The sequence below is a fragment of the Periplaneta americana genome, chromosome 13, assembly GCF_040183065.1.
Source record: "Periplaneta americana isolate PAMFEO1 chromosome 13, P.americana_PAMFEO1_priV1, whole genome shotgun sequence".
Taxonomy (NCBI): domain Eukaryota; kingdom Metazoa; phylum Arthropoda; class Insecta; order Blattodea; family Blattidae; genus Periplaneta; species Periplaneta americana.
In genome coordinates, this window is record NC_091129.1 from 42,963,425 (window position 1) to 42,984,991 (window position 21,567).

A 21,567-nucleotide genomic window follows, 5' to 3' on the forward strand; every position below is an offset into this window, starting at 1 on the left:
TCAATGTACAACGACAAGGGTATTCTCGCCTCCCAATGGAGTTGAACATTGTTTTTACTCTAGTGACTCTGGAGTACTCCACACTGCTTGACGTGGTCGCAATTCATAGTAGCGTCCTCCTTTCACAGCATGCAGTTAGTGAACCGGTGACGTCGACCGGGTGTAGATACTCTGTTATACCTGTTTCTTACAAAGATGGAACATGGCATTAGCGTTGCGATCGGAAAAACATACGTATCACAGAGCGTATTCCGAATCTCAGCGCTGAGCAATCACGGTGTTCCGAATTTCCCCGATGGAGTCACTAATGCTCCACCGGTGTTGCACCGGTGCCATCAGCTTGCAGAGGTGGTGGCAGTCTCCATCAGCCGCCATCAGTGAATCTCATTGGTTCTTGTATAGGGCGGGAATTATCAGACGAATGACATCGTGCACTGTTATGTCATGGCGGTGTGTTCTGTTTGTAATGAGCACAACGTAAAAACAATATGTTAATGGCTTATGAGCGAACATGTCAACGGACCAGTTATTACTACCGGTTCAAGAAATAAATTGTTTATGCTCTCTTTTCTTTGAACGAGATGGCAGTACGGAAATTTCGCAAAATTTTGCTAGCGTAGCACAGACAACAACTTATACAGTCGCCATGACAGCCATCGATCCTTCCAGCAGTGTTGTTCCTATTTCGCTGCAGCGTGACGTCATTGTTGTCCACCGGTCCGGTGAGATTCGGAATATGCTGACATTGCGTTGGAGGCCTGTTGCTTTGGTGGCAACGGTTGAGTTGCCAAAGTTACAGTTCCCATGTGATGAGTGTTGAATAGCTCTCTTGGCGCCATTTGTTGTGTACACAATAGCAATATTAATATGTTTCGTGTTTCATTCTCTGTCGGTTCTTGTATTATTTTATACCTTCGCGTCAGTTGACAAAGTTTTAACGTTAGCTAGCCAACGTCAACTGCTAGCTCACATCAGCTGATCTCGTGGTTGCTCATTATTGGCAACATAACGCTGTAGTTCCAAGCTCGGTCGCTTAACTGTCATGTCCCATAAAAAACAGGTATAGGTAGTCATGGCGAGAAATTATGGGGATTCCTGCGACAATATTTCGCTCCTTGGAACCTCCGGAATACTGTTCTTCATATTTACAACATCATCTTACATTTTCTGTTGGGATATTTTGCTCAGAAAGAGTAATTTTTGAGACTTGAAACTAGACTTCGTATTTTATTTTTTTATTTATTTATTTTTTTTTGTAGAATAAAAAGATAGATGATTGCTTTTGGGAATGAACATGTCTGTTCCTTTATCTGCCAAATAGTAAACTTCTTTATTTTCTATGATGCCAAATGAGAAGCAATCCAGTAAAATATATTATATTTTTGAGCTTCATTTAGATGCGTAATTACGAGTATACGTTTAATTTTTAAAGTGCGCGGCATGAAACACTTACGGGTGAATCCAGAAATGCATATAGAGTCTTAGTTGGAAGACCTGAGGGTAAAAGACCTGTGGGGAGGTCGACACGTAGATGAGAGGGTAATATTCAAATGAATTTGAGGGAGGTGGAATACGATGCTAGGCACCGATGCTAAACTGTGCTTCAATAATCCAGACCTAAGCAATTTATACATGCTTAAGTTTAAAAATAAAGTGAAAATGTTTGTATGATATTTTGTTTAATTTTATTATTATTTTAAATGTTGCTAGCATTATATGTTACTAATATATGTTGTGTTTATCTGATGTATGTAAGCTATTAGATAAAAGTTGAAACAGAGCTTCCGGGCTAAGATGCCGTGGTCTGCTGGTGCTGACGTTACCAGACGTTTCGTCTACTTCTACGGCAGACATCTTCAGTGGTTAGGTATCCTCGGTCGAAGTCTTCTGCTCGGGATACCTGTAGCAACTGATGACATGACTGGTTGCTCGTCCTTATTTCTACGGAACACCAAGTCTCGGCGCTATAAATAAGGACGAGCAACCAGTAATGTCATCAGTTGCTACAGGTATCCCGAGCAGAAGACTTCGACCGAGGATACCTAACCACTGAAGATGTCTGCCGTAGAAGTAGACGAAACGTCTGGTAACGTCAGCACCAGTAGACCACGGCATCTTAGCCCGGAAGCTCTGTTTCAACTAGACATCGGCCGTGAAAGCCTGCATGCTAAGACTATTAGATAAAACATTGTAATAAATATAAAAAGATCATTTTCTTAATTAATAACAGTGAATGTTTCCACATATATGATTTCTAAGCATTGCCACAGATACACTTGAATGTACTTGTCACTATCTCTGTCACTAGCGAGTTCTTAAAATTTATATTTTCCCCGCCTTTCATAAAATATTTTGATATGATACCTCTTGCACCAAAGGGGAAATCTATAACTGAAACTTGATTAATATATTTCAGTATTATTTGTATTTATCCTGGTAATAATGAACAGTTTGACTCGTAGACACTTTGTTTTTCAGCATTAACTTCCTATGATTGTATGAGAAGATTCGAAGAGAACGTCAGGATGCGGATCTTCGGCTGCCCCTCCTAATGCATAACACAATGTCAATACGGCGGTTGCTGTCGTCTGCGATACAACGAACTTTTTTGTTGATTTTCGAGTTCGTTATTTTTATTCTGGTTATTATACGCTTATATTAAGTTGTATTAACTCTCGCTAAGTGGTTTTATATTTTATTTTGTCAGTTTGTCATTATTTTATTATTGTTAATATATGTATTTTATTATTATTATTATTATTATTATTATTATCATCATCATTATTATTAATTAATTAATTTGTATTACTATCTTTGTATTACCTCCGTCACTGTTATTCTATTATTATTATTATTATTATTATTATTATTATTATTATTATTATTATTGCTATTATTTCTATCATCAACATTATTATTGATGTCTGTAAAATTTATGTAGACTCTATTAGACTGCACCCGAGCACGAGCATATGCTCATTTTCGGTATCTGTTCAAATGTACCATTTCAAATGTAAATTATGAATAAATATGAATTTGAATTTTGAATTTTGAATTTTGAATTTTGAATTGTAGCACACGTCACAAGCCGAAACACGTAACTCATTCCTTCCCTTCAAATCACGCGTCATTGTAGGGTAGGGGAGAAGAGACAGGTATTCAGAAACGTCATTGAAGGCTCCTGTCTTGTGTACGAAGAAATAAACGCTTTCCCCATGCTTTCACTCCTCTCTTCCCCAGTTCTGCAACCTTGTGCTAGGGAATGACTTAATCTTGCTCAGGATAGATTATTTCAGAATTACCCTTGAGGGTCATTGAACTCGTAGCGTCAATGAATTCGAAAAGCGGAAACATATTAAGTGATTTCTTGTCCACGTTTGCTCATTCTTTCGAGTCCAGTGTTGGATTTTTGCATTTTTAATTGTAAATTAATATTTCAAACTGGTTTCAAGGACCAATTTTGCTGTCTACTTAATTTCTCCTCCTATGAAGTATATAGGTTTTTCATCTTAGAGAACAATATTAACTGAAAAATGTGTAATCTTCTGCCAGAAAATATAAAAAAATTACTTCTGTCGTATTGTAACCGGTGTTGAGTCCAGCCAATGCGAGAAATTTTTTGTCCTTGTAAAAAGTCTAGTTACGTAGTTCTCAAATTCAGGTAAGGAATTGTTGATGCGACAAACTATTTAAATATGGAGATTCATTATATTTTGTTAGATAGCATTTTGAGTAGAGTAATAGACAAAACTATTAATCTCTAAAGGCTTATTTTGTAAATAATGATGTAAATCTGCTCCAAGTGGTTTATGAACGAAGATGTATTAACATTGCTACGAGTATATGTAATTCATATTTTCATATTATTGCAAAATAAGTTTAACATTATAGCAAAGTTTTCTTTTTGTTATTGTACCATTCTTCAGGAATGAGAAAATGGTTAACACGTCCTCTTACCAAAAGGCCAATATTAGATAGGCCTAATGCTAGTGAAACATCGACGTGCAATTCCATGATATGAACAGTGAATGCGGATGAGTTGAAGCCTAGTTTCTCCACATCTATACTAGATCCAAGTGAAGTCAGTAGGGTAGTCAAACTAAACTATGTTTCCGAATATTAGAACAAGTAAAAGCTGCTAACTTATTACTTTAGCGGTTAAACTCCGTTTACATTTCTAATTTATATAGTTTAACAACTCCAAAACACTACATCTTCACTATAGAGATAAAGAAAACTTTTATAATTAATACCTAAAGATTTTATAAATCTCATTAACATCTTCAATGTTGTTTGGATTTATTATTTGTACTAGTGATGAGAGTGATGACTTAATATGTTCGAAGCTGCTTTCCAACGTCACTTCAAAACAAAGCACGCCAGGTAATAAAACAAGAGTGTTAAATTTTTCAGAGTAAGGAACGTGACTTAATGACCAAAAAAGGACATATGACGTCTTTTTTTCAGTTTTATATGAGAGGACAGTTGAAGCGTCATTCATAGCTACTATAAAATATTTCAGGCAGAAATATCGCACATGACTGGGCAAAAATTACTTTTGCGAGATGCGAAGGACATTGTTTTCACAGTCGTGGGAAAATTAATTGCTGAACGGCTTGATGTAATATCCCTATCTGGTAATATTCTGTCACGAACAATAATAATTTCAGGGCAGGAAATGTTGCTGAGCAAGTGATCAAAGTAATGGAACGTAGTGAGCACATACTCTCAAAATTTTATGGTTCGGCTGATGTAGCTTGCGTGTTAGATATGAAGACAATATACCTATTAGTGGGTAATTTCTGTTCTTCGAACTACCCATAAATTTGTCAGGCATTTCCATAGTTCATAGTTTCACATACATTAATTAGCTGGATTGATAAATGTATGGGAATTTCCTCTGACAGCACGTTCAGTGATAGGATAATACAGTGGCATGATAATAGAAATAAAGGTAGTTGCTCCCTAAACTCTCTTCACTATCTGTGGAATGTATATATAATATAGTCTGGTAGCAAAACTCTGTGTTACTCAAAAAACTGTTCTCCATTACGAGTTTTAAATTTGTGAAATGTATAAAGTCGCAAGCACTGAGGACGATGTTATCTTTAATATTTAATGAAATGGGGAGAGATCATAAAAAGTTACCATTCCATATAGAAGTACGCTAAATTTCGAGGAAAAAGCTGTTTTTTAAGATTTTTGAACTGTGACAGGAAGCGAAAATTGAAGGTATCAGAGCCATAGTGGGCCAAGCGCCATTTATTAAAAACGGAGAAACCAGGGGTTAAAGTTAAGAGAATGCCATAATTTAATGAAGATTGACATATAATTTAGTTTTAATGTGCACACGTTATATTATTTGCTATATGTTTCATTGAGTTATGGTAAGCACTTAATTGTAACCCTTTTTAATATATGGCGCTTGGCCCACTATCGCTCTGACCCCTTCAATTTGCTTGCAAGTTTACATCATTTTCATCAAATTTCAAAGGAAAGTGTTGACTCGAGGGTAGATTTTGTGATAGGTTGTAGTTGCGTATAGATGCATACTTAGCGGAATATGCGCCATTCAGAGCAGGAGTGGTGTATGTCAAAATTGGGTGATAAGGTTTAAAGTAAACATTCTGTAAAATACAGTGCAAAGTAGCAATTAATATGTCCTTCGTGCTATCCACTGCCTACTAATAGTTTAAATAAATTGAATATTAAGTGCTACTTTGCGCTGTATTTTACAGAATGTTTACTTTAACCCTCATTACCCATTTTTGACTTACACCACTTCTGCTCTCAACGGCTCATATTTTGAGCTCACTGAATAACCTCAAAAGCCACCGGCGTGGTTTAGTCAGTTAAGGCGCTTGCCTGCCGATGTGAAGTTGCGCTCGGGCGCGGGTTCGATCCCCGCTTGGGCTGATTACCTGGTTTGGTTTTTTCCGAGGTTTTCCCCAACCGTAAGGTGAATGCCAGGTAATCTATGGCGAATCCTCGGCCTTGTCTCGCCAAATACTATCTCGCTATCAACAATCTCATCGACGCTAAATAACCTCATAGTTGATACAGCGTCGTTAAATAACCAACTAAAAAATATAACCTCAACAAAATCCTAAAGGGAAAGAACACCACTTCCTTTCTTGTTCAAGATAAAGTGAATACCACGAAACATAAACGTCAGCTTGTGAAAACAGAAACTGAAAAAAATTTGTCGCGTATTCCTTTAATCCTTCACGTTTTTGCTCCAGGGAATGAATTTCAACTTAATCTATGAGATCTGGCGAACACAAAAAACTATTGTAACAACTTCATTCAAGACTTTACTGGTTGCTCCATAGAAGAAGTTGATTCTCACGACAGGATCAGAAATCCATTTTCTTACTGAGAATATTTTCCTTGAGTATTGAACAAATCATTGAACTTCTTAATTTTTCTTTCACTGAAAAAATGTTGAAATAAACCAAAACATACTGTGCACTGAAACCAACTGGAACTAATACTAAATAGACCTCAATCTCATATAATAATACGTATCTAAACAAACTTCCTCTAAAATAGGGGTTGCCCTAAAGGACAAAGTATAGCAAATATACAAGTATTAGTAAATACGTACAATTTTGTGAAAATGTTTTCGTGAGAAATATAATTATTATTATTGTGTTATTAATTTACTTTATATATGTGATTTCTCAGAAGATAGATTGAATATTTTAGAGTTATCAAACAAACAGTCTTGGCCAAAGAGGATTCAAGATTGAAATCTTTGCAGAAATTAATAAATGTTTTTGTAATCGTGCCTCTAGCACACACTAACAAGCAAATAAATTCAATTGTTTGTAACTTATACATATGTAAATAATAAGGAACATTTGGACCAAAAATTTGATTCTTCTCATTGTTGACATCTTCCGGTTGAGATGTATTCAATTCGAAGCGGATAGTAGGATCTATTATATGGCCTGTTGTGTTGTTAAAGGCTAATATATCAACCCGCCGAAAGCTTCCTGTTTCCGATAGACCATGAATTTCTTCATAGGTGGTATATCCCTTGTCGCGAAGAGCTTGACCGATTGCGGGCCTGATTTTGTGATGCCTGGCATTGCGTAATGTCTCACCATGCGGGCAAGATCCAAGAACGTGGGCGAGAGTTTCTATCTCTTTGAAGCAGTGGCGATAACGGTTACTGTCCATGGATTTGCCTGGAATAGCGCGTACAGCCGCAACATTACCGACCATTTTCATAGCATCCCTCTATTCACTGCAGGTCAGTCCTTCATGATGAGTGATCCACCGGTTTGTGGCAGGATGTTCCGCGAAAAGGGAATAAAGTACGCAACAACACGAACGAGTTGTTTCTTTACAACTTGTATAACCCGAATTATTCACGTGTACCAACACGATAACGAAGATATTAAGGGTTTGTTCCGCCAACATCACATAATGTAACTGATTTGGAATAATCATTGCACGAATTACACAATTAATATTCAACAATCATTGTATATACATATTACATGAAACGACTGGTTTTATTTGCATACATACGAGTACAAACGTAAGTGTTCTGCCCATTGGTAGCTCTTTCAATGTAAACCCAACATTATCCAATCTTTCCTATTTTCTGCCTTTCTCTTAGTCTCCGCCTATGATCCATATACAGGATGGAGCGCTCGAATGTACCTAATTTCAATTGTATTTGACTGATGAACGGTTGAAGATAGAACTTTACGATAACGTTTATATGAAAGGAAAACTCAACAAGTTTCGATCCTGTCTGTAGATGGTGCGCAGACACGGTTTCTTTTCGTAGATTGTATCGATTGTCAAAATGGCGACACCGCAGATGAAAGCGCAAACTGTGTTGTGGTATGCGGAGTTTAAATCAATTGTTAGAGTTCAAACGGAGTATCGGCGAGTATTTAACCATGATGCTCCAACTGCTAAAAGCATTAAGAAGTGGCACGATACGTTTTTAGCTACAGGATCGGTGTTGAAGAAGCATTGTGATGGTCGCAGAACATCCGACGAAATGGTTGCAAATGTTCAAGCCTCGTATGAGTGAAGTCCGCGGAAGTAATTAAGAAGAGCTTCGCAGGAACTTCAAGTACCAAAATCAACATTGCAACGAATTGTCCACAAACGTCTCAAACTGTATGCATACAAAGTGCAGTTAATGCAACGTCTGGAGCCGGAAGACAAACCCAAACGAGTGGAATTCGCCAATACGATGCTAGACTATCTCGGCGCTGATTCTGATTTTATGTCCAAGATTTTCTTCTCGGACAAAGCCACGTTCCATGTCTCAGGTAAAGTAAACCGGCATAATGTGCTGACCTGGGAATCGCAGAATCCTCACGCTATACAAGACCTCGTTCGTGATAGTTCCAAGTTAAATGTGTGGTGCGCTTTTTCATAGCAACAAGTCATTGGACCGTTTTCCTTCGCCGAGAAAATTGTGTGTGGCACCACATATCTTGACATGCTGGAGAAGTTCCTCTTTCCACAAATTGAACACCTGCAGCCTAACATCCTTTTCCAGCAAGATGGCGCTCCTCCACAGCACTGGTTCAATGACGTTCTTACGACTTTAGACAACGTGTTGGATTGATAGGGGAGAACCTATCGCTTGACCCCAGAGATCTCCGGATTTTAACACCGCTCGATTTCTTTCTCTGGGGCTACGTCAAATATAAAGTGTACGCCACCCCATTCAGACTCCTTGGTGATCTTCGGGAGCGCATCATAGAGGCTATTGAGAGCATTCCAGAAGACATGCTCCGACGTGCTTGGCAAGAAATCGTTCATCGCCTCGATATCGTTACAGTGACAGCTGGAGCTCACATAGAGATATGGTGATGTGCATATCGAAACTTGTTCAGTTTTCCTTTCATATAAACGTTACTGAAGGTTTCTATCTACAACCGTTTACCAGTCACATACAATTGAAATTAGGTACATTCGAGCGGTCCACCCTGTATTTTAATGTTGTCTATCATCTGATATCTTCTTCTACTCAGAACTCTTCTCCCATCAACCATTCCTTCCAGTGCATCCTTCAGTAGGCAGTTTCTTCTCAACCAGTGACCCAACCAATCCCTTTTTTTCTCTTTGTGATCAGTTTGAGCATCATTATTTCTTCACCCACTCTTTCTAACATAACTTCATTTCTTATTCTGTTTGTCTACTTCACCCACTCCACCCTTCTCCATATCCACATTTCAAGTGCTTTTATTCCTTTCTCTTCACTTCGTCGTAATGTTCATGTTTCTGCCCCATACAATGCCACATTCCACATAAAGCACTTCACTAGTCTCTTCCTTAGTTATTTCTCCACAGGTCCGCTGAAGATGCTCTTTTTCCTATTAAAGGCTTCCTTGGCCAGTGCTATCCTCCTTTTGACTTCCTGACTGCAACTCATGTTACTGCTTATAGTACATCCCAAGTTTTTGAAGCTGTTCACATGCTTTACGCCTACTGCTGATTTATAATTCGCAAGTTTACCTTCTTTATATTTTATTTTGATTATGAGACTTACGGTATAGTATCCTGTAGGATGTCACAGTTTACGACACAAATATTGGTCATTTAAAAACCCAATTGGATAACATTGTTCGTATTTAGAACATTTTTAAAAGTTTGTAATTTTATTTTTAATGTTTTAATGATCTACACTTGTAAATGTAAGTGAAAATATTCTGAAAACCAGATATGTGTCAAGTGTTCATACAGCATTAACCATTTAACATGGGACCTTTTCCTTCGCTAATATATTACATAGACCTATTCATGTCATAATGTAATGCCTTGTCAGCAAACAATAAAGATAAGTAATAGACGGAGAAAAATAAACACATTTCATTATCGTCAGTCTGCTTATCGGAACAATATGTCAATAAAATGAATAAAATGGATATAATTAAACAACTACTTGTATCCCGTTATAACACTTTCATTACTTCCATTCTACTCACATTAAGAATATAATAGGCCTACCTATATATAATTTGATTTTTTCTAACGGAAGAGGAGCCTGAAGGCTTGCACTGCAGCCACTTAGTTTTGTGTTTGTCGTTGAACGGCCGCGCTCTTGTACGTATACAGCACGCTACACCTTTGTAATAGTAGACCTGCTTAAGTGACGTGAGGTTGTATCAGAATACCGAAACAAAAATCCAACAAAGAGCAGATAGTAAAGAGGACTGAATTCAGAACACGGGGAAATTGTGTTTGACTTAATTCATAATGACATTTTTTTTTTTTTTTTTTCAAGGGTTCAGAGTCATAGTGGTCCAAGCGTCATATATGAAAAACGGAGGAAACAAATTAAGTTACTACCATAATTCAATGAAACGTTTAGCAAATAACATAAAGTATGCACATTAAAATTAAATGATATGTCAATCTTCATTAAACTATGGTATTCACCTAACATTAACCCTTGCTTTCCCCATTTTTAATAAATGACGCTTGGCCCAATATGACTCTAAACCCTTCATTTGTTCCGATTTAATTAATTTTAAATATAACTAATCCTGTAAATATAAATTTGTATTATGAGTTCATTCATACGGAGCGGACTGTGCAAGCAGCCGCTACCGTAACAAGTCGCGCAAGAACATAACCATTTTGTAAACACAGAGCTCTACGTATGATGCAGCGTAGGCTATATGTAATACTTTTTTCAGACCTACTTATTACAATCACTTTCTGGAAAACCATTGACGACCAGCGATGCGCCATTCCATTTTACTTCAAGAGGAAGTAGTAAATTCTTGAGCATCTTCCGGATATGAATTCCGGCAACTACGAGCTTTTCCTTAAGATGAAAGACCGACTGAGAGGAGTGTGGTTTACAAATAGAGAGAATATTATAACATCTGTAGAGCATAATACAAACATGTGAAGTTTTGGTATTTCCGTCTTTGACTTATTTATTATAACAAAATATCCACAAAGTTATTTTTGCTAATACATCTTAATGAACGTTTTCGCCCTTATTATGTGCATAATCATACTAATCTTTTTGTGTATATTCCAAAAAGTCCTATAATGATCATACAAACACGTGAAGGTTTGGTACTTTCGTCTTTGACTTATTTATTATAGCAAAATATCCACAACGTTATTTTTGCTAATACATCTTAGTGAACGTTTTTATAGACGTGAGTTAGACAAGAATCTACAGGAGATCTTAAGATTCAAAATTCAAGTATAGACGTGAGTGACACAAGAATCTACAGAAGGTCTTAATTTTCAAAATTCAGATTTATAGACGTGAGTCACGCAAGAATCTACAGAAGATCTTAATTTTCAAAATTCGAATTTATAGACGCGAGTCACACAATAATCTACAGAAGATCCTAATTTTAAAAATTCAAAGCTGTAGTACAGTCAATTAGAAGCTTATAGTAAAGTGACGTTGTGGATGGCAATGATCTTAATTTAAGTGTGCCATTTTTTTAATGACCCATATATTAATGATTTAAGGGTATTCGAAAGAGAAGAAGAATGGTTTCACTGAATGGCGCATCCACGTGGGTGGGCTAAAGGAGCTGCAGCCCCCTCCCCCCCAAAACAATATTTTAATTGTGTATTTTGTGTAAAATGGAAATAATGTTTTGTTCTCAAGCTAAGTTCCATACTTTCATTTCTGCAGGCGATTTTACTGATGCATTAATCATATTTATAATTGAGTAATCTTCAAATGATTCACGAGGAAAGGTAAAAAATTTAGTATATGATATCTTAGGCCATTTTGAGTAAAAATGTTCATACGAACATAGGTCTGTTTTCTAACGATGGCGGAGCTAGATGCAATTTTTTTTTTTGGTAAAACTTCTCGCCCCAATGTAAATCAGACATTACCATATACTGCTGACGAAAGATGTCAGACGAAGTCACGGATCGCAATGAATGACAAAACATTGGAATATGCATTATGAGCGACGTGGATAAGTTCATTCACCTCACAAACCGTGTGATGGCGCATTACAAATGTCCTATCGTCTGCCCTCATCTGATGTAATGACACAGATTCCGCGCATAACACAAATACACTATCGCTTATCAGTTCACAGCAGTTCAGTCAGCTACTTACAGTACAGTAGTTATACAGGTACAGTTATCGGAAGTGTTGAGTTGTGTTTTTCAAGATACCTTATAAATTTTCGACTGCAGAATTCGCCGATATTGTGCATGTTTATGGTTTGTGCGATGGAAGTACCTTGCGTGCCGTTGCTGAATGTGAACGACGCTTTTCGAATAGAAGAGTAACATATCGAAGAGTATTTACTGTCTATGGAGTTGGACGAAAGACTTGGTACAGCAAAGGAAGGTGAAAACGTGAGAGGCGCTAATCGACCGTATTTTGGATGCTGTATGCCGCATAAAGAACAGCCACGTGCAACTCTCCCGAGGGATGAGCGCGATTGACGTCCGAGCGCAACAGCAGAAAAAGGTACCTTTAAAATTTGCGAAAATATCGACCTCGTCATCTAGAATATTTCGTATGTATGCATACGTGAATATAAACTTTAAATTTATCTTTTATCTGTCTCTAAATGCGAGTTAGTACAATGGAATCCCAGACATTTTTGTGAAATCAAAGAGCCGTATCTCCGTGACCATTCGAAAAGGGACCTATATTCATGTGAACTTTTTGACTCAGAATGACTTCAGAATTAACATCCCAAATTATTTACCTTTTCTCATGAGTCACCCTGTATATTCTGACTGAAATCACTTGCAATGCTTCTGTCGGTAGCGCGAGAACATGCCATAGCTAGAGTGAGGCGAATAGTTAGGCCACTCATGGCAGCGGCCCCTCGTACCCTTGATCTCTTTGACATTCTTTGTTGATATTACACCTTTTAAATTATCTAGAGGCGTAAAATGTAAAAATGTCTCATATATGTTGTACCCTTTCAAGCCATCATCTTTACATAGCGCATACAAAGAGAAATTTGTTCAATATCAGATACATCACTAGTCTCATCTGAAATAACTGAGAAAAGTCTTGCACCGTTCACATCTCGAACTATGTTCCGTTTAGTTATAGAGTCACAGAAAAATAGCTGATGTCTGCAGAATTATGCCTACAATTAAAACCCCATTGAAGTACACAATTTTTAGGCTGGATGTACAAGTTTTGCGTTTAGAAATAGCTATCCCTAGCTACTATGGAGAGAAAAATAAGGAATTCAATATTTTTCTACAAATTTTATTTTTCCGGAGATGACATTATATTCTCGATGTCTGTAATTCTTTCCTACCCTGCGAATTCGGTCTTTCAAAAGGATTATTGAAAATGGTTCCGTATTATAAGTGCACCGCGAATAGTGAAGTAAGAAGTATTACTTGAAAGAGAGAAAAGATTAAGAATATGTCCCCACTACAAGCCTGTTCCTGAATATTTACAAGAACGAAATAAAAATAACTCGTATCATTCAATTGTTATTATTTCTATCAATATATAATACAATACTTCGTACTTAGGAAGACAATACTTGAAGCGACTTTAACATAATACATTATAGCTTTTTTATGTGACATTCTGCAAATATTACAGACTTATACAGTAGGATTACATCTGATTGAGGTTCTGGCTGATATGTACAGACAGCGCCAATAAAATATGAAACATATTATTTTGTTAATATTGAGAAGATATTAATCATTTCTTCATGGTAGTGTTGGAGAACACAGAGCAAACTTGGATGTTTATGTTGAAATGGTTTTAACAGTTTTGCAGAGAATAGAGATGGTTGTATTCTATAAAAGGTAAAAGGTATCCCCGTCACACGCCGTGACATGGAGGTATAGCCCCATGCTTTCCATGACCTCGGCACTAGAATGAGGTAGTGTGGTCGGCACCACGCTCTGACCGCCTTTTACCCCCGGGAAAGACCCGGTACTCAACTTTGTGTCATACGTTGTTCCTATTATTTTCGTTCCCTTTAGTGTAGTGTAATCACATGGAATGATTGAACAAGTAAGGTCTTGTCTGACAAGAAAAGGAAATGATCAAGTATTACTCATTTGGGTGATGTCTAGGAATGCAGGTTTCGGTTCGTATCTGTGGTGTTATGGAGAAGTTTAAAGTTATATCGTAAAGTTGCTTGGTTCAAAGACTGTGGTCTAGAAACAGTGACAAGTCTAGGTGTGAAAGTGTATAATAAATATATGTATATTTTCACATATTGACAACAAACTGGTATTTTTGTAACTTATGAGATGACGACTACATTCTCCAAGAGAGGCTGTACGTAATAAGTTAAGAAAGAGTATTTGTTTACGATTGCACTCTAATTTTATCAAAATAGAAGTATATGTGAGTTTATTTTTCACAAAAAGGGTCGGTTAAGATGTTAATAAATTAACAGAGGATACAATTAGTTTACAAATTATGATAAAACTGACCAAAAGGTGTATTAGTTGTGATATTTGTAATACATTTTAAATAAATAAAAAAAGATCTCGTAGCGTAATATATATATATATATATATATATATATATATATATATATATATATATATAAATTGTCATTTTATATCTAAAAAGGCTGTTGAATAATTTATTTCACTCTCTATTGTAAATTTCAGGCTTACGTGTAATTTATTAAACGAGTATACAATTGTATTATCTACTGATTTATTTTCATAAATTATAAGTGTGTCATCTACAAATCTATGAAAGTATTTTATGTTATGTTTATTTAGGATGTCACTGATAGTATTATCTTCTATGTATTGTAGGAAGATATCGGTTTGAATTCCAGATAATGGATTACCCATTTCTATGCCAACATTCTGTTTATATAATTTTTTTATTGAAGTGAAGTAATTTTGTGAAGTAACAGTATTTATTAAACTTAATTTTTGTTGGATTTTATTCATTGATATTTGAAGGTTAATTAATTTTCTTTCGATAATATTTATAGTTTCTTGAAGTGTGATATTTTTATATAAGTTTTCTATGTCAAGGGACAATAGTTTTGAATTTAGGTTAATGTTCAGTTTGATTAGATTACCTATTATAAGTTTCGTGTTGTTTTATTGTATATTGATTTTGTAATTGTAAGGTTTGTTTAACCACTTGTTAAGAGAAAATAAAAAAATAAAAAAAATAAAAAAATTATAGGAGGCTGAGTGAACCTCGGGGCCGTTCTGGATGTTTGGCGACGATAAAAATCCCGTCACCACTTAGGATCGAACCCCGGACCTTCCAGTCCGTAGCCAGCTGCTCTAGTAACTGAGCTACCCGGCCGACACTGAAACAAAGTCTTTGATTCAGATGAAGTGCCAGTACCGTTGATTTTTTTAACTATATGTAGGAAGCCAGCGACCTCTGGACCAATTCCCCAAATAGTGAGGAAATTCAATCAAAAATGAAACCATTCTTAACTTAAACAAAGCGAATTCAGTTAGGCCAAGAACTGCTAGGACTGTAGAAAGTGTTGAATTCGTGCGGAAGTCACTGGATAGGAGTCCTTGTAATAGATACCACGGACGTGCACAGGAGTAGAGAATGGGGCCGACGTGTGTGAGAAGAATTTTGAAAATTGATTTGAGGCTGTTTCCTTAAAAAATTCAAGTGAAACAAAATGTCAACGGCGAATGACAAACGTATCTACAAACAACATGTGCGTTAACTTCATTCGCAAGATGGAAGAAAATGAGGACTGGATTCAGAATATTTGATTCACAGATGAAGCGCAATTTTATTCAATGGTGTCGTGAATCATCAAAACTGGAGATTCTGGGGTTCACACCAACCAGAAGAAGTGTTGGAACAGCCAATTCATAGTCCGAAATATACTGCTTGGTGCGCTCTAAGAGCGAAAGTTATTATTGGTCCCTGCTGGTTTTCGGATGAGTACGGGAATAAGCTAATCGTCAGGAAGGAACGATACCAACGAATCATGAAAAGAATCGTAGAAAAATCAGATGATTTCGGAGGAGTCGAGCACCGGTGTATCCAGCAGGATGGTGCGACACCATGTACGGCAGGGTCTACAATAATTGCACTCTTGGAAGAATATTTTCAAGACAGGATGATTTCAAGAAAAGAGGACTTATTTTGGGTTCCTCACTCACCAAACTTAAGCCCTCTTGATTTCTTTTTATGGGAATAAGCAAAGGACAATGTTTATGCACAGAAGCCAAGAACTATCTGTGAACTGAAGAGAAACGTGGAAAACCTTACTGAGTCAATATCTACCGACATGTGTCAGAGAGTTATTGATAATTTTAAAGAAGGTTTAAATCATTGCACTATCATTCGCGGTAGTCATTTTGAAAATGTTATTCATTGTACATGAATCACTATAATAACATTGGCTGTTCATTGCAAATAAATAACAGGTAGGCCTATTAAAGTAATAAATAGTACAGTGCCATCAACAACTTTTTCCTTATAGTTTTATTGTACCTTGTTTTTGATTACACCATGCTGGCTTTGCTTAATCCTAAGCTTTTAGCTGCCATGGTAATATTTTACGCTGCATAGGTACAATCAGGACATAGTTAAACATGCAAGGAACTAGTAATATGCGTTACAAGAGCGGTATGTTGAAGTTTTCATGTTCGAGGAAAAGTTTGAAAAAGCTAAACGTAGTTGATCTTTTTTAATTTCCGAGAATTGAAATAAAACATACCGCTCGTGTATCGTACATTATTTTGTGCGAAGATCGTTTATTACATACCTGAAATAGGAATTTCTAATTAGTTGCAATGAAATCTCCATCTTGGTTTCTGTTCAATGACGGCAAATTTGCAAAACAAAAATATCTATCTTCAACATTGTTGCTTTAAAATGTTTTCTGTGTTTACTATACTCCAGCAGGCCGTGCTATACGTCTGTCTTTTTTTTCCCCCAGTCTATAAATGCGAACTTAAACGGTAAGGTTATGTAATGATTTAGAATTTACTTAATTTTTGCAAATGTTTAAAAACAATAATTAACAGTGCAATTTAGGTGAAATTGCAGTGGCAAGTTTCCAATTTATAATTATTACTATATTGAACGTCTCTAAAAATAATATGTTAAAAGCCTAAAACAGTAAAATCAATATGTCACTTAAGCTGTAAGAAGAGGGAAATTGTTATGTGTGTTAGGTTGGGAATGCTGAATGTGGAATTTTAGACTTTCCCCGGATTGGTTTTGTGCGGAAACCAAGCAAATACGCACGATCTCGCACAAAAGTTTTTGATGTCACTTTAGTTAAGTTATCAATTATTTTTATTGTAAAGCTAGTTTAGATGGACTAAAGAAAGCCGTAAAATAATGGCAAGGTAAAAATAAATTTTGGCTGAAAAATACTTACTGGTATATATTATAACTTCAATTAATTATAATACGGAACAAAAAAAGTGCGCACGTCTGATGAGGATGACTATCGGGTCTCTCAGGTAAGGTTGTGGAGGATACCCGAGTTCCCCCCCCCACCCACTCATAATCAGATACTAGTGGCATCAATGTTTACACCTGCTGATCTACCATGAAGCACGTATGCCCATAGCTATTTGATTAATCCTTGAAACTTTTCCAGCGTTTTTCTGACCCCATAATATTTTTACGCTTCTAAGTTTGCAGAATGTCGTTCTATTCATTCAGTATTCTATATATGATTCTATTAAACTCTGTGATTAGTTTGTATATGTATTTGTTTTTTTTTATTTGAAATTTAATTTGAAACATTTGAACTTGGGGTCACAAAAGACACCAGCTAAGTTATGTGCTACTTCCCATTTTATTTCGTTTTGTTCATCTGAAGATATATAATTTAAATGCTGTCATGACTCTGTACTAGCTTCAGGTGTTGCTGCAATATGCAGCAGGTACTTTAATTCATTGTTGTAATGAACGCTGCTTCAGTAACGTTCTGTACTGGATACAGTTTCAGCCATAAGGAATACCTGATTGTATTCAACAACACAATATGTAAATAAATATACCAGTAGTGTAATGATAATAAACTAGCCATACCCGTGTGCTTCGCTGCACTTGTTAGAAATAAATATGAAGTCATTACATAATTAGAATAAAACTTTTGGTTCAAGGAACATCCTTGTTTAATAGAAGGATAAATCGTTTAATATGTTACTTAATTCAAATTGTATTTGAATATTTAAAATACGATCATAGTTTTGGTCCAGAGAGCACTCATTTGGTACAAAGATCATTATTTTTACATGTTTCTTAATTGTTATTATATGCAGATAATTAAAATATGACCATTTGTTTTAGAGTACATCCGTTTTTGGTGCAAGGATAATTCGTTTAACATTTTTCTAAATTAGTCTTGAATGCATCCTATAATAAATCACGCCAAATTAATGCCAATATATATTAGAATGTGTATGAAAATAATTTTTTTATGTTGGCCGCATGTGTATCTCTTTTTTTCTTTATTAAATTTATTTATACAGGCTTTAACATCTGTGGTCATGTCGTGTGTTTATAATGTGTGGATACTATAACAATAATACTATAATAGTAGGCCGTTTTTACTCTTGTTAAGTTCCTGTTTCCGTAGTGTGTTGTAGATGGCTTGTGTTCATGTAACTGATTATAGATTTTGATTAACGTTTATCGTATTGGCAATTGAAGCGGTGATGAATCGGCCATTAGCTCTCATGACTAGGGGGAACCATGGAAAACTCTAGTCAGATTGAACGCTCACAGAGTTTGAACCCGTGACCTCCCGAACGTGAGTCTCAAACTCTACCGTCTGAGCCAATTTGCTCGGATGTATATCATTGTTTATGTAAATAAAAAAATGAAAATAAATGTGGTACATAAATATTATTTTAAGAAACACCGTAAACGAATATGGGTAAATTATGAGCGCAGGAACGCCATTTCCTGACATTTTTTAAAATAACACAGCTCCAGTGAGCTCAAGGGTAAAATGCTAATTTTTACTCCATATGTGCTGTGTTTTTTTGTCCAGTATAAATACTCCTCTTTACTACAAATGTCTTTAAAATACTATTATGTTCTGTGCACAAAAAGAAACTGAAGTGTATAGAATTGGAGTATTTTATGTAGACCAAATGAAGTTTAAATAATCAAGTTATACAACATTTCGAGAGAATATCAATTTTTCTGTGCGTAAGGATCTATTTTAATCTTACCTCAGTATTGTATCAATACGTCTATTTAGGTAAACTACTCTTTCAAAGAGTGAAGGAATTATCCAATTCTGTTAAGTAGCTTCTGAGATTACTTCATACAAACACACAAACTTATTATGTACATTAATATTCATAAACATTTATACATTCTCAACATTGAATACATAATATCTGTATAAAATAGTGCTAAGTGAATAATATTCTCAGTTTGTTGTGTGCAAGGCCGCCTTAAATATATGGAGTCATTTGTTTTCATATCATTATAGTCTTTTAGTCTGAGACGGCGCTGACAAAACGTATTATTATTATTTTAAAACTCGTGTATATCGTTAAATATTAGTCCTATAAAAATTTTGCATAGAATAAAACCTATCGGTAGTCGTTTTCAAAGAAACGTTTGTTATGTTATAATTTTCATGAAAATTGATAATATGCGAGATATTTCGATTTACTTTATTCAGGCTCCCTTATAAACCGTTTTAAATAAAGTATTTTGAATGTCATATAGCCTAAAATATAAGCTAGAACAAACTTAATTTATATCCCAATTTTCACAGAAATCGATTCAGTCGTTATCGCGTGAAACGTAAAATACATCCAGAAAGACAGACAGACATACAAACAAAAATTTCAAATATGCGAATTTTGGTCTCATGATGGTTAATTATAGAATATTTTAACACCAATTATTTTTGGAAACGCGAAAATTACCAGAGAAATTTTGGTTACAGATTTATTATTAGTATAGATTATATAACACAGCATATGCCCTACGTAGTGTAATAAGAAGACAATAACAATTTAATTAGAATTATAAAAAATTACCCGAAGTCACAGAAACACTGGGTAGGTTGTACGTAATTTTAGTCCTGATAGGTTGCGAGAGTTAAATAGTTCGCTTTTGGTAGGCCATAGTTATGGCCGATAAATAAAATTTAATTGTTTACGTCAAAACACACTTCTGTCGACTTATCAAGCAGAACAGAATGGAATCGCTACTGGAAAAACAGAATAAAAATGATGACTGTTAAATTTGTTAAACATTCCTAGATTTTAATAAATTTTAGACCAAATATCACGTTTTTTTGCCAAACTGCAAAAGCTGCTGGCGGTATTTCGATCTTGAAAACACATTAAATTCTTAGTGAATCCCAACAAAGGTAATGTAACTATTGCTTATATATTCATATTACAGTATGTGTAAAATTGCATGAATTCTAGTTAATCTTTTTTTTATTTTTTTTAAGATTGCTTAGCTTACTGATACCATCATGTAATCTGCCAGTGGAAATAAAAAAATCTGGACCTCAAAGACTCGTTGATTTCATTATAGCAAAGGCTATATAGTAAAGAGCAGCATTGTTGTGCTACATGTAAAACGCAAAATGATGGACACCTGCCATCTTGACAATACTGAATTTTCTGGTACCGATATAATATTTAGCTATTATTACAGTACGCCTAAAATATTTAATGAAAAAGTACCTAACAGCTATGGAATTGGCAATCCTTACGTTCCTACTTTGCAGGCACCTTACAAATTTCCATCTTCTGCAATGTCGTGTGTGAATCTACCTGTACCAAGAGTGATGAAATTATTATAAAACAAATGCTCCATTCAACTACAACAAATTCTTCAGCTAAGTGAAAATTCCACTTGCATTTGCAGGAGTTTCAGAAAGCCTATTCTGTATTCATGTAATACCGTAAACATATTTTGTTCTTACCGTTTCGTGTCTGTGAAAATACACCCAGTATATGCTGTAATATAGAGTACAAGAACATGCTTCACTGTGCATGTTTTTCCTCTTGCGTGTTACCTTTTATACAGTAAAATTGAGATTAAAATATATACATATCTTTGTCAGTTCAACCTTCAAATGTCTTTGCAAGCGATTACTGTGTAGAAAAATTTGTAATATACTTGCGAAAGTGGTGCAAGATTATGTAAGGTAAGGTATATAAAGTATACTAGTAGAATGTGACGGTTTTCGTAGCTTTATTTTGGGACAATAAAATTGAATTAACATACAACACTTTTACTGATTAACTTTACAACTTTCTACTGTATTAACTTTTTAGGTAAATTACCTGACTTACTAGTTCCTAAGTGTTATCTTCATTGTCCAAAGCCTAGGATAACACTTCGAAATTAGTCAGCCAAAAAACCTAAGAAGTTAACACAGTAAAGAGTTCTAAAGGTAATCAATAATAAATAAGTGTTAATAATGTCTATAGAACAATGAAGACAGCACTTTTACTGAGAAACATTGTTGTAGAATGCAATTTGTTTATATGAACTTTTTTTTTAAGTGACCTCCACTACAATGAACACATTCTTGCAATCTGCTCTGAAAGCTCTTCGTTAATCTCTCCAATAAATCATAATCAATTGCTCTAATTTCATTATTTTTGTTTCTTTTAACTGCATTACGG

At 35.4% G+C, this 21,567-nt stretch overlaps 1 protein-coding gene across 1 annotated transcript in view; it reads right to left on the reverse strand.

Moving 5' to 3' along the window:
• Nucleotides 1-20,947, reverse strand: part of LOC138711826 (glucose dehydrogenase [FAD, quinone]-like) — a 44,157-nt gene extending 23,210 nt beyond the window's left edge. The window contains exon 1 of the mRNA XM_069843086.1: nt 20,859-20,947. Within this exon, the coding sequence (XP_069699187.1) occupies nt 20,859-20,916 (58 nt within the window). The 5' untranslated portion in view covers nt 20,917-20,947. The remainder of the gene's footprint in view (nt 1-20,858) is intronic.
• Between the last annotated feature and the right edge of the window lie 620 nt (nt 20,948-21,567).